Consider the following 14,243-nt stretch of genomic DNA (forward strand, 5'->3'; position numbering starts at 1 on the left):
ACCATTGTTCTCGATTAGTTGCAGTGTGGGTGGGGTAGGGTGACGAGGTCTCTAAATATAGGAACAAAATGTCTTTGCTTAACCTGGGTGACCAAGGTATGCCAATTTGTGGCAAATTGAAAGATGGTGATTTTAGCTAAACACTAGAAGTAAATGGTGACATGACCAATTAAACAGCAGAATTGTCTAGATCAGGGGTCCTCAAACTAAGGCCCGGGGGCCCAGATGCGGCCTTCCAAGGTCATTTACCCATTCCTCGTTCAGGGTCAACCTAAGTCTATAATGACTCAAAAGCACACAACAACAATCCTATCTCATCAGCCAAATTTATATTTGTTAAGATTGTTCTTCATTTTAATTATTGTATTGTGTTTTTTTTTTTAAAATTGCACTATAAATAAGATATGTGCAATGTGCATAGGAATTCATTCATGTTTTTTTTTTCCAAATTATAATCCAGCCCTCCAACATTTTGGGGGACTGTGACCTGGCCCTCTGTTTAAAAAGTTTGAGGACCCCGGGTCTAGATAGTCAGCTGTCCCAGGTGGTGTGGTTTTAGAGGTGCTGCATTGACAGGAAGCTGGACAAGACAAGCTGGGAATCCTTTATCAACTTCAAGCATCCCCAAAGAGGAGCGAGAGTGCAACAGGGAACTGGCACCAGTAGTGACCCTCTCAGCATATGTCATCTTGAATTTGAAACATTTTTATGAGCTTGAAAAAAATCTAACGACTTCATCGGACTTGCCGTTACATTTTTTTCAAGCTCATAAAAATGTTTTAAATTCAAGATGACATATGCTGGGGAATCCTTACTGGTGCCAGTTCCCCATTTCACCCCCCCTCCTCTTTGGAGATGCTTGAAGTTGAAAAAGGTGGCACAGTGGGTTAAACCCCTGTGCCGGCAGGACTGAAGACCAACAGGTTGCAGGTTCGAATCTGGGGAGAGGCGGATGAGCTCCCTCTATCAGCTCCAGCTCCTCATGCGGGGACATGAGAAAAGCCTCCCACAAGGATGATAAAACATCAAATCATCCAGTCGTCCCCTGGGCAACGTCCTTGCAGACGGCCAATTCTCTCACACCAGAAGTGACTTGCAGTTTCTCAGGTCGCTCCTGACACGACAAAAAAAAAATCAACTTGCCACTGGAATTGCCACGCATCGTGAAGGAGCGCAGGCGGCTAAACATCTTTCAACCAAAAACGGGCAACAGCAATGGCATTGTCTATAGCTTCCCACAATTCTTCCTCTGTACATGAGGCAGGACATAGTGGACAAGCATACAGATACGGAGTTGTCTGTTCTGCTCCACAGTCACACAAAGTGTGGGATTCTTTTAGGTAGTGCCATTTTGCCAGGTTGTCTTTTGATCTGTCCACTTCTGAGTCTGTTCAGGGACTTCCAAGTTGTCCATTTTTGGTTCGCCCCTGGAGGAAGACCCTCGTGGGGGAGGGGGTGTCACCCAGTTGGGGTTTCCTAGTTTAGCTGCCCAGAGAGATACCCTTGCTGTTGCTGGGGGGATGCCAAGAGGAGTGGTAGTTCTCATAAAGCTTTTCCTTATTTGAGTCTACTGGGAGGAGGCTGGTAGCCATGTAGTGGTTGGCTTTCACAGTGTTCAACCTTATTTCTCTCACATTTAGCAGCAATTTCCCATCGCACATCGGGGGGGGGGGGGGGGCAATGCCAGCTAGCTTGTAGAGTTTATCAGCAGGTGTAGGTTTAAGACATCCTGTGATTATTCTGCATGTTTCATTCAAAACTATGTTCACCTGCTTTGCATGGGCAGACCTATGCCAAAGAGGGCAGTCATACTCGGCAGTCGAGTAAAAGAAGGCTAGGGCTGATGTTCTTACTAATTTTGGGTCTGCACCCCATGTGCTGCCACTAAGTTTCTGCAGGATGTCATTGCGTGCAGCTACTTTGTGCTTGGTGTTCAAGCAGTGTTTCCTATATGCTAGTTGACATAACTAACAAGGCTGTTCTTCTAGCCAGCGAAACAATGCTAACAGCTCTAGGAAGACAGGGCCCTGGCTGGGCATGTGGACATCTCAATGGCTTTGGGATGCTTCCCAGTAGTGTATCTAGGGCAGCTCCAGAGCAGTCTACTCTGGAGTTAAACTGAAGAGTACACACAGAGCTGGGGTATGGTTGTAGTTCACATGAAACTACATACCACTGAAAAAGAACTTTGCACAAAAAGCATAAGTTCCAATACTGGCCATTTTGGCAGTGGGTGATGCTTGTTAGGTAGTCTCATTCAAAGTTGAGGATTCTGCCTCCACTCTGTACTTCTCATGGAGTGATGCCAGAAACAACTAGCCCAACCATTGTTTACAATTTATATCTAAATTCCAAAATTCCTTTAAGTATATAAAAAAGTCAGGAAGTGGTCTCAGAAGATGTCCTCAGAATAGGGTTTGACCAACATTATTTTACAACGCTCTTAAATCCGTAACTTCTCATTTCTTTTTAGGTAACTATGAGAATGGAAAAAGAACAAGTCTTACTCTATATCTTGGGGAATATTTCGATGTTCATTTGTTTTTAGATGGTACCGTGACTCTGGGTGATAAAAGGTAAATATTCTGATCACTGTAACAGCACCATTGTCAAATCTTTCCTCCAGTGATTTCAAAGTGATTTACAAAGCCTTCCTCTGTTTTGCCAATAAGCTTGTATGGTACAAGATCGGCTCAATCTTGGAATAGCAGGTTTTAGTGAGGACTAGAATATGGACCTTCTAAATCTCATTCCAACATCTAACCACTACACTCTGTATGAAAGTATGTGCTGCACCCAACACTCAAGAATCTTTTTTCTCTCATAACAGGATTCCGGTACCATATGCTTCTAATGGAGTCTTTGTAGAAAACGAAGCAGGTTATTATAAATTATCCAGTGAAGAGCATGGCTTAGTAGTGAAGGCTGACATCAGTGGAAACATCCAGATATTCCTTGCAGACAGCCACTATAATAAGACTTGTGGCCTCTGTGGTAATTTCAACACCTTTGCTGAAGATGACTTAATGACTCAGGAAGGTAAGGCTTTACATTGGTCAGGAGAGAAGATAAAAAGAGACATTGCACATGAAACATAATGGTGTTTTCTTTCAGCTTTAGATGAATAAAACTGGTATACTATTTAGCAGTTATGCAGTTTAAATGGGGTCCATATTGTTTTTTGTCTTGCAAGATAGGTCAACTATAATTAATTACTGATGCATGAGATACTGAAGCTTAATACAGTAAAGTCTCAGTTATCCAACCTTCGCTCAACCTACCTTCTGTATTATCCAATGCAGTCTGCCTCCCACACGAATCCACAACTGTTTCAATGCATTGCGATGTTTTGGTGCTAAATTCGTAAATACAGTAATTACTACTGTTTTTATTTTATTTGATATTTTATATATTTTATGTTATGATGTATTTATCTTGCTTTGTTTCATGTCTAACTATGCTGTATTATTTTTGGGCTTGGCCTCATGTTAGCCTCTCCGAGTCCCTTTTGGGGAGATGGTGGCGGGTTATAAATAAAGATTATTATTATTATTATTATTATTATTATTATTATTATTATTATTGACACAAAAGCACAGTATGTCACAGCAAACGAGATCTCTATGCTGGATTTCATATCACAAAATCACAAGTCGAACACTTCCCAAGCTTCTAGGACTGTGTGATGTATTTTCGAATGATGCACGCAGATCCAAGGTGGCCTTTTGCAGTTGACAGATCGTTATTTTGTCGATGTTTATTGTTTCCAAATGCCAGCTGAGATCTTTTGGCATGGCACCCAGTGCGTCAATGACCACTGGGACCACCTGTACTGGTTTATGCCAGAGCCTTTGCAGTTCGATTTTGAGGTCTTGATAGCAGCTGAGTTTTTCCTGTTGTTTTTCCTCAATGCGGCTGTCACCTGGTATGGCGACATCAAGAATCCAAAGTTTTTTCTTTTCCACAATCGTGATGTCTGGCGTGTTGTGTTCCAAAACTTTGTTAGTCTGGATTCGAAAGTCCCACAGTATTTTTGCCTGTTAATTTTCCACGGGTTTATGATCCCACCAATTCTTTGCTGCTGGCAGGTGGTACTTGTGATATAAGTTCCAGTGAATCATCTGGGCCACAGAGTCTTTGTTTGTAGTCTGTGCGATTTTCTTTCAACATCTCAGGATATGATCCATGGTTTCATCAGCTTCCTTGCACAGTCTGCATTTTGGGTCATCAGCTGATTTTTTGATCCTGGCCTTAATGGCATTGGTTCTGATGGCTTGCTCCTGGGCTGCAAGAATCAGGCCTCCTGTCTCCTTCTTCAGGGTTCCATTCATTATTATTATTATTATTATTATTATTATTATTATTATTATTATGTTACCATGTATTGAACTGCTTTTTCTATCGATTTGTTGTAAAGCATGATGTTTAGGTGCTTAATTTGTAAAATCATAATATAATTTGATGTTAAATAGGCTTTTCCTTAATCCCTCATTATTATCCAACGTTCTGCTGGCCCATTTATGTTGGATAAGCGAGACTCTACTGTACTGGCATTTGACATTGCTTTATATGGTTTGAAAACAGTAAAAATGAAAAGGATCTAGGTGTCTCAGTAGACCAGAAACTAGTATATATGAATCAAGAGGATGTCATAGCAGCCAAAAAAGCTAATACAGTTCTGGAGTGCCTGAACTGGAGCCTAGGATCAAGAGAAATAGTCTTGTTAATCTATCCCTGTGAGCACAAGCAAGAGTGGAAGGAGTAGAGGTTGAGAGGTGCTGTTGCAAGGGTCAAGAAAAGAAGGCAATAAGTATTATATAAGGATTAAAACAATGGTTTAAAAATAAAAAGAAGACACCACTCTCTTAACTCCACCTTCTTTTTGACTTGAGAGTATCATGTGAACATTCGAATTGCTTACTCAGACATGTCCTATTAAGTTAAATGGTTTTCACACCTAAATAGTAATACTCTACTTTTAATTTTTTTTGGTCGTATCAGGAGTGACTTGAGAAACTGCAAGTCGCTTCTGATGTGAAAGAATTGGCCGTCTGCAAGGACGTTGCCCAGGGAACACCTGGATGATTTGATGTTTTTATCATCCTTGTGGGAGGCTTCTCTCATGTCCCTGCATGAGGAGATGGAGCTGATAGAGGGAGCTCATCTGCCTCTCCCCGGATTCGAACCTGCGACCTGTCGGTCTTCAGTCCTGCCGGCACAGGGGTTTAACCCACTGAGCCACCGGGGCCCCAGAATACTCTACTGCATTTATTTATTGTGCTTTTCCTGCATTGCAGGGGATTGGAATGGATGGCCCATGTGGTCTCTTCCAACTCTATGATTCTATTTATTTTTTTAGCATTGTTTCCTAGTTCCAAGTCCAGCATTCTGAACTCCACTGCTTCTTTTATTTTAGTATAAAATGATATTAAGTCTGGAATATAGTGGCAGAAATAAATATAACAACAGCTGGATGGAGTCTGCATAATTAGAATGCAAATTATAATACAGAGATAATATTTTGCATAATGTGCAAACTAAATGCTCAGAGTTGACAATATTACAATCTTATAGGCATTAGGTTCTCCCAGCTCTATTTTCCCAACAAAATCCTCCTCCCATGTCACTCCTGATAGCACCATTGATTGCAAATGTCCAGCGCTTTTTCCCCAACAAAATCATTGTCCCTTGTCATTCCTGATAGCACTGTTTATTGCAAATACCACTTTGTGGAGGAAAATGGTTTTGTCAAGAAAATGGGTTGAAGTTGAGGTTATAGAGTTGGATTCTGGCAGATCAGTATGTTTTTTAGGAATGCAAATTCAGCTTGAGGCTACCACAGCTTGGAGGTAACAAGTTTCAAGTAATATGCTTATCTCTGATGAGATATATAATAATAGAGATGGGAATATGTACTGCAGACAAAAAGAATTAGTAACATTCCCAAAGAAATGCAACATAGAATAATAGCTCAAAGGGTTGGAAGGGGATTTATGTGCCATTCAATGCAACCTCTAGCTCTGATCACCCGCAGAGCAAAACTGGTTCCCCCCAAACTGGTTCCAAACGGGATTATAGTATCAGTGTAGAAGCACCCTCAGGGTTGGAGCTCTATCTTACAACATCATCAGTAGGTATCTATCCAGCTTCTTTTGGAAGACATCCAGATAAGGAGACTCCATCCCATCTCTAGTCAATTGGTTTCATTGCCAAACTACACTTATTGTCAAGAAGTTTGTCTGAATGCTCAGTCAAAATCTACTTTCCTGAAACTTGAACTCATAAAGCCTGGTTTGGCTCTCTGAGACATGTCACTCCTCAATCTTCTCTAAATCAAGCTTCAGGCTTTCTTCGTATATTTTGTTCTCCATAGCCTTTATCCTTTTCATTGACCATCTCTGAACCTGCTCCAACTTGCCCACTTGTTGTTGCATACCTTCAAGTGTTTCCTGGTGTAGGGTGATCCGAATGTGACACTATCACATATTTTCTGGGCAAAATTGGCACAAAGGGGAGTTCCTTTGCTTTCCTCTGAGGCTGAGAGAGTGTGACTTACCCAAGGTCATCCAGTGGATTTCCATGGCTGAGTGGAGATTCAAACCCTGATCTCCAGAGTGGTCATCCAACAGTCATATCACCATACTGCATTGGCTCAACTTGACAATATTCTTCTTGAGGCCTAACCAGTATGATGACTCTTACTTCATCACACTAGAGAATGAATCCACTTTAAATCCGGTTTCTGCCTTCTGCAGAATTCTGCAGGAGGCAGCAACCGGATTTAAAGTGGATTCATTCTCCAGTGTGATGAGGTGGTCCCTTGATTGAGGGTCCTTCCATACAATCATATGGCCCAGATTATCAAGGTAGATAATCCACAATATCTGCTTTGAACTGGGTTATCTGAGTCCATACTGCCATATAACTCAGTTCAAAGCAGATAATGTGGGATTATGTTCAGCTCTGTGGAAGGGGCCTTAGAAACTATTATTCTATTGCTGGAGGCCAAACTAACATTGACAATTTTTGCTGCAGCATCACATAGCTGGGCACACTTTCCGTTTATGATGGACAATACTTTTGACATGTATCTTTCATCTTATAAATGTGCATTTGGGTTATTGCATTTGTCTCTACTAAATTTCATTTAATTAATATCTATCAAATTTTCTAGTTTATCTAGAACCTTTTAAATTCTGTTCCTATCTTCTAATCTTCTAAATCCATCTGATATTGCTTCCACATTTAATCAGTTGCTAATCAGAGTATTCTATGGGACCTTTTCTTTGTACTTGAAAAACATAGAATCATAGATTCAAAGAGTTGGAAAAGACCTCATGGGCCATCCAGTCCAACCCCCTGCCAAGAAGCAGGAATATTGCATTCAAATCACCCCTGACAGATGGCCATCCAGCCTCTGTTTAAAAGCTTCCAAAGAAGGAGCCTCCACCACACTCCGGGGCAGAGAGTTCCACTGCTGAATGGCTCTCACAGTCAGGAAGTTCTTCCTCGTGTTCAGATGGAATCTCCTCTCTTGTAGTTTGAAGCCATTGTTCCGCGTCCTAGTCTCCAAGGAAGCAGAAAACAAGCTTGCTCCCTCCTCACTGTGGCTTCCTCTCACATATTTATGTCATATCTCCTCTCAGCCTTCTCTTCTTCAGGCTAAACATGCCCAGCTCCTTAAGCCGCTTCTCATAGGGCTTGTTCTCCAGACCCTTGATCATTTTAGTCGCCCTCCTCTGGACACATTCCAGCTTGTCAATATCTCTCTTGAATTTTGGTGCCCAGAACTGGACACAATATTCCAGGTGTGGTCTAACCACAGTAGAATAGAGGGGTAGCATTACTTCCCTAGATCTAGACACTATGCTCCTATTGATGCAGGTCAAAATCCCATTGGCTTTTTTCCCCGCCACATCACATTGTTGGCTCATGTTTAACTTGTTGTCCACGAGGACTCCAAGATCTTTTTCACACGTAATGCTCTCGAGCCAGGCGTCCCCCATTTTGTATCTTTGCATTTCATTTTTCCTGCCAAAGTGGAGTATCTTGCATTTGTCACTGTTGAACTTCATTTTGTTAGTTTTGGTCCATTTCTCTAATCTGTCAAGATCGTTTTGAATTCTGCTCCTGTCCTCTGGAGTATTGGCTCTCCCTCCCAATACACATTTAGAAAACAAGGGATGCTGAGTCAGTGTAGTAGTGTGCATGACTCTGCAAAATGATTTTAAAAAGTAAGTAAGGGTCACACTATAGCAGTGGTTCTCAACCTGCGGGTCCCCAGGTGTTTTGGCCTACAACTCCCAGAATTTTTTGTTTATGTGATTTATATGAATTGTATTGTATTGATTGTTTTATTGATGTTTTGTTTATTGATGTATTGTGGGCTTGACCTCATGTAAGCCGCACCAAGTCCCTTGGGGAGATGGTAGCGGGGTACAAATAAATAATAATAATAATAATAATAATAATTATTATTATTATTATTATTTCCAGCCAGTTTACCAGCTGTTAGGATTTCTGGGAGTTGAAGGCCAAAACATCTGGGGACCCACAGGTTGAGAATCACTACACTATAGCTACCTTGTTCCAGAGCTTGCAGGGTTGTGGTGAAGCAAAATTTGTTCGCAGTTAGTCTTCCTGCTTTATTCGGATCTATGTTGTCAGTTGCAAGACTGTGTACTACACACAGACCTATGTTTACCTATTTTGCATGTTAGTATCTGGTTGACTCAGTTGTAAGAGGTGTGGCAAAACGTAGGAGTTGTGCTAATCATTGGCCACTATGGGAATTATTTCAGCATTTAGCTATTTGCTCAGCTTCGTTTTTCTATTAAGATACGGTTCTGTGAAATATCGATTATTATTTTGGTTTGTTTCTTCACTGTCTTTCATATTGCTCTTCACACTGCGTACTTCTGTTTCTTCTTATTCCCTTGTGTGTGTCACCTTCCATGATGTGATCCTTATTTTAAGGTGTGTCTTTTATGGAGATCTTATTTATATGGGGCATTTGGGGCATGGAGTAAATGATGATGAAATGCCCTAAAGCCAGTGAATCCATCCCAGTATCCCATCAGAATGAGTGACATTTGTTCGGAATTGACAGATAATAAATCTCCTTTTGGCATATAGATAAAGACAGAGTGGCTACTTCCTATTGCTTTTGGAATACATCATGGTGCAGTCAGAAGTTGACTGAGAAGTTGAGAAAGCAGAGACAATTCAGGATGAAGTAACCAGTGAATCATCGTTTCTCTTTCAGTTTATGACCCTGAAAGAGCTGTCTCTACAAAGCAACTTTCCCAGATGTGTACAGGATTGTACCCTAATTGAGAAATCATAAAAGTATTCTGAGCATACATCTAAGAAACTTAGAGTTGGAAGAGATCTAAAGCGCTGTCCATTCCATCCTCTTTCTCTTGGATCTCCCTCTAGAATTGCTGGAATCAGCCTTTGTTACACCATATTTGTTTATACTTGCTTGGTTTTGTTGTATGTGGCAGCTCCATTGTTTTCATCACAGGACCTCTGTCACCTTCTGGCAATGCCTCATTTTGGCTCTTAGATAGTCCTATGATGAAAACAATGGAGTTGCCACATGTGACAAAGCCAATCAAGTATTGATAAGTATTGATGTAGTTGTTTGGCAAGTTGTTAGGAGTAAACAAGATTTCAAGCTCCTGATTGCTCTCTGGAATGCAACAAGACCATTTCCTTGTCTAGGTTGCTGTGAGTTTTCCGAGTCGTATGGCCATATTCCAAAAGCATTATCTCCTGACATTTCACCCACATCTATGGCAGGCATGCTCAGAGGTTATGAGGTCTGTTGGAAACTAGGCAAGTGGGGTTAATATATATATGGGATGTCCAGAGTGAGAGAAAGAACTCTTTTCTGCTGGAGGCAAGTGTGAATGTTGCAATTGGTCACCTTGATTAGCATTGAATATCCCTGCAGCTGGACATTCCACAAACTTGGTCACCCTAGCTATTACTTCAGAGGGTTCATTCATTTTGAGAAGTCAAAAAGAGAGTGTTGTGCCTTTTGTCAGATCATAACCCAGGTTGTTCTGTAACTGGATACTTTCACACAGATAATATTTGTTGCTCAGAATGGGAGATTCATGTACTTCTACTCCTTTTCTCAACTGCAGGGATTCTGGAAGAGAACAGCTATCATTTTGCTAATTCATGGGCCATGAGCAATGAAGAAAGGAAGTGCCGACGAGTGGCCCCACCGAGCCAGACTTGCAACATCACATCTGAGATGGCAGATGAGGTTGGTACTAACACCTTTATTTATTGACAGAAAGGGAGGCCATGTTAAACAGGGCAACTTCCATTGAGATGTAGTGTCATCATTTATAAATTCCATAACAATTGGCCACTGTTCATGGAATTAAGTATTAACATTTATTTATTTATTTACAGTATTTATATTCCGCCCTTCTCACCCTGCAGGGGACTCAGGGCGGATTGCAATGTACATATACATGGCAAACATTCAATGCCATAGACACACAACATATATAGACAGACACACAGAGGCTATTTAACATTCCAGCTTTTTCATGAGGGTATTCTGGCCACCGGGGGAGCTGTCGCTTCACCATCAATTTGTGACACTGATTAAGTACTTCCTCATTCTTTGCATGCTTGCTGGAGATTTTTATGGTGTCGTAAATTGGCCTCCCCGCATAAGCGGTACCTATATTTCCAACTTGACAGATGCAACTGTCTTTTGGGCTGCAAAGGTCAACAGCAAGTTACACAAATTGGTCAGAAGCTCACTCCAACCGAGGCTGGCTTCGAAATCATTACCTTTTGGTCAGTAGTGATCTTAATGCAGCTGACTCCCAGCCAGCTGCACCACAGTCCCGGTGCACTTTCAACTTTTCACTTTCTCAGAATATCTTTTTACCTTAATGGAAAGCATATCAAAGTATGTTTTTGAATATCAGTACATATTTTCCATGAAAATATATTTTTTAAAAATTTGGCTGATGAGAAGTAATTGATGTTTATGTACCGCTGTCAAACCTGGGTGCCAGAATAGAAGATGCATCTAGACCAGCACACCCCCTTTCTGACTCCTTGCAACATTCAGCCTGGAGGGGGTGGTGTTATTTCTCTTCGATCCTTGATGCTGAAATTGGAGCTCAACATCACCCCTTGCTGTAAGCTTGAACTGGCAGCCCTGTGAAGAAGAGACCTCCAAGAGTCCTGGTCATCACCATCCCTGCTCAGGTCCTTCGGATTCAGGGTGGTGGTTTCCTTGATTGAATTTATCCACCTGTCCTGTGATCTTCCCCTTTTCCTACTATCTTCTATCTTACCAAGTGAGTCATGTTTTCTCATGATGGGCCCAAAGTATGATTCTCTCACCTTTGTCATTTTGACTTCTAGGAACAGTCCAGGTTCTAGGACCAACTTTTTAATATCGTTTTAGTAGTACCTATAGAATCCTAATCAAGTTCCACATTCCTAATTACCAATAGTTGATTTTCTTCCTATCAACTTTCTTCACTATCTAGTTTCACACCAGTATTCTGAAATTGAAAATACCATCTCATGGACAAAAATGATTTTGACATTGGGGATCTGATTTAGTTCCTTTACAGTTGCCCTTCCAAATCTTAATTTATTGACGCTAGACGTACCTTTGATTAATGAAAGCACCCCAGTACAGAAAATCTGCAACTATTTAAATAGTTTCACTACTTAATTCAGGGCTATGTAAATCACCTTCCCCCAGTAGTGCAGCATGTTAAACTGCTGAGCTGCTGAACTGGCTAACTGCAAGGTCGGTGGTTCAAATCCAGGGAGTGGGGTGAGTTCTCACTGTTAGCCCCAGCTTCTGCCAACCTAGCAGTTCGAAAACATGCAAATGTGAGTAGATCAATAGGTACCAGTTCAGCAGGAAGGTAATAGTGTTCCATACAGTCATACCGACCACATGACCTTGGAGGCGTCTACAGACAATGCTGGCTCTTCAACTTAAAAATGGAAGTGAGCATCATCCTCCAGAGTTGGACACGACTAGACTTAATGTCAAGGGAAAACTTTACCTTTACCTTAAATAACCTGTGGCCAATATTTTTGTTTTTTAAAAATATATATATCTGTATACACTTTAGCACTTTCTTTCTTAATTTTAACCAGTCATTCCAAGGCCCCATTTACCTCAATATAGTTCAGATTATCAAAGCAAATAATCTGCCTTATTTGCTTTGAACTGAATTATATGAGTCTACACTGCCATATAATCCAGTTCAAAGTATATAATCTGGATTTTATATGGCAGTCTAGAAGGGACTGAAGTCTTCGATATTTCTTGCAAGTAATAGGGTGTCATCTGCATATATTATACTGTAGATATTACCATCCCAGTTTTCACACCACTTTCTTCTGAGTTTAATCCTGCTTTCTATCTGTGATGTTCTGCATATAAACAAATGACATGATAAAATGCAGCCTTGTCTGACCTCCTTTTAAAAAAAAATTATCTCTCTCTGTATTAGTGCCTTTTGTCTGGAATACAGAGCAATGAGATGCGGCATTGAATAATTATTCTTTCTACGTTATTTCTGCCTCTGTCACCTAATATTATATTAAAGAAATCAGGCCCAGGAACACATCCACTTTATCAACAGAGGTATACCTGTTTAGGATTGTGGTGTAAATATTAGGGCTGGGCGGTTTCGTTTCGTAATTTCGTAATTCGTTAAAAAATCGTTATTTTTTTGATAACGAAGCGATGACAAACCATTCAGGAGCAACTAAAAAACAAAACGAATTTTTAAATTTGTTTCGTAATTGTTTCGAATTCGTTTTGTATTCGTTTCGTTATCATTTTGAAATCGTTTCGTTATTATTTCCACATGTCTGGGGCAAGTTTTATAGTTGTTGTTTGTTTAATCAGTGAAAAAAATTATAAATATCACACCAACAGTCAACAACAGAGGGAGAGGGAAGCTTCAGAAGTTCCCCCTGTCCCATTTGGAGGTTTTTTAGCATATTGCGCGGTCGCGTCCGCCATTAACGAATCGATTCGTAATTGTTTTGTAATTGTTTCGTATTGTTTTGTAATTTACGAAATTTCGTAAATATCGAACTTTTTAAAAGAAAAATTTCGGAATTCTTTTAAAAATCGAAACACAAAACCCCCCAAAAAACGAATCGATTTTAGAAACATTTTTTTCCGTGGTTGCCCAACCCTAGTAAATATGCACCAGAAGTCTCATGATAGATCCCAGTCTTACGATCTTGGAAAATGTCTCATTTCAAAAACTTCTGTAACATCTGCATTGCTGAAGAAAAGCTAAATGGTAAATCTGGAGAGAGCTAAATCTGCCCACAGACATAGATGCTTAGTTCACCAGAGATGGAGTAATTGTTCTTTCATCCAAAACATTGCATTTACACTTAAGAAGGAGATATATCACTTTTTCTACATCTACACTCAGAAAGAAATTAATCCCTTCCCTTGGATATGAGTTATCTTCACTCAGTGTTAGGCGATGGTAAGGCTGTTTGTCCAAAGCCAACTTTTTCAGAACCAAATGTTAGACTGCAACAGACTTATATGTGTCTGCTACTTGTTGAGCATAGCTGCTTTGAAAGGGGGCTTTCTGGTTCAGGCTAAAGAAGGGAAGCCTATTTATTTTCCAGGATTTTTTAAAATGGCATTTTCAAACATTACTCTAATATATTTGCTCTCAAAGTACAACATTGTTCTATTAATAGCAGTCTGGCAATACCAGTGCCTGCTGAAGAATTTTCATCTTTGATAGCAAGAACACAGCTTCCCTTGTTTGCCCCTCTCTGCCTCAATAGCACAGAGTTCTCCCATTCCTCGGCTCAATTTAATGTGCTATTGTCAGCTATAGGAGACAGAGAACAATAGCTGTGGTTGAGATGGTATTTCGCCTACTACCCTGTAGAATTTGCTTGTTCTTTCATCCTCTTCACATACTATTTACATCACTTCTTTGACATGTTCTTCATGAGTATGAACCCTTCCAGTGGCTCTGGTTGATGTTAACTCTGATCGTAAGCACTACACTTGTTACCAAATTGTGAGAGAAAACTTGTGGCAAGGACTTATAGTAGACAGGTAAAGACATATCTCCTGCTATGAACCATCACGGAGCTTAAGCTCATCAGGAGAGGCCCTGCTCTCGATCCCACCACTCTCGCAAATGCGGTTGGTGGGGACAAGAGAGAGGGCCTTCTTGGCAGTG

The 14,243-nt window shown here is 40.6% G+C and overlaps 1 protein-coding gene across 2 annotated transcripts in view; it reads left to right on the forward strand.

The window, feature by feature from the left end:
- Positions 1 to 14,243, forward strand: part of VWF (von Willebrand factor) — a 161,484-nt gene that overhangs the window by 8,675 nt on the left and 138,566 nt on the right. For both annotated transcript variants that reach the window (XM_067468939.1, XM_060778086.2), the window contains 3 exons: positions 2,474 to 2,576; positions 2,831 to 3,039; positions 10,155 to 10,279. In XM_067468939.1, coding sequence (XP_067325040.1) covers positions 2,474 to 2,576; positions 2,831 to 3,039; positions 10,155 to 10,279 — 437 coding nt within the window. The remainder of the gene's footprint in view (positions 1 to 2,473; positions 2,577 to 2,830; positions 3,040 to 10,154; positions 10,280 to 14,243) is intronic.

The sequence above is a fragment of the Anolis sagrei genome, chromosome 5, assembly GCF_037176765.1.
Source record: "Anolis sagrei isolate rAnoSag1 chromosome 5, rAnoSag1.mat, whole genome shotgun sequence".
In the NCBI taxonomy this organism is placed as follows: Eukaryota; Metazoa; Chordata; class Lepidosauria; order Squamata; family Dactyloidae; genus Anolis; species Anolis sagrei.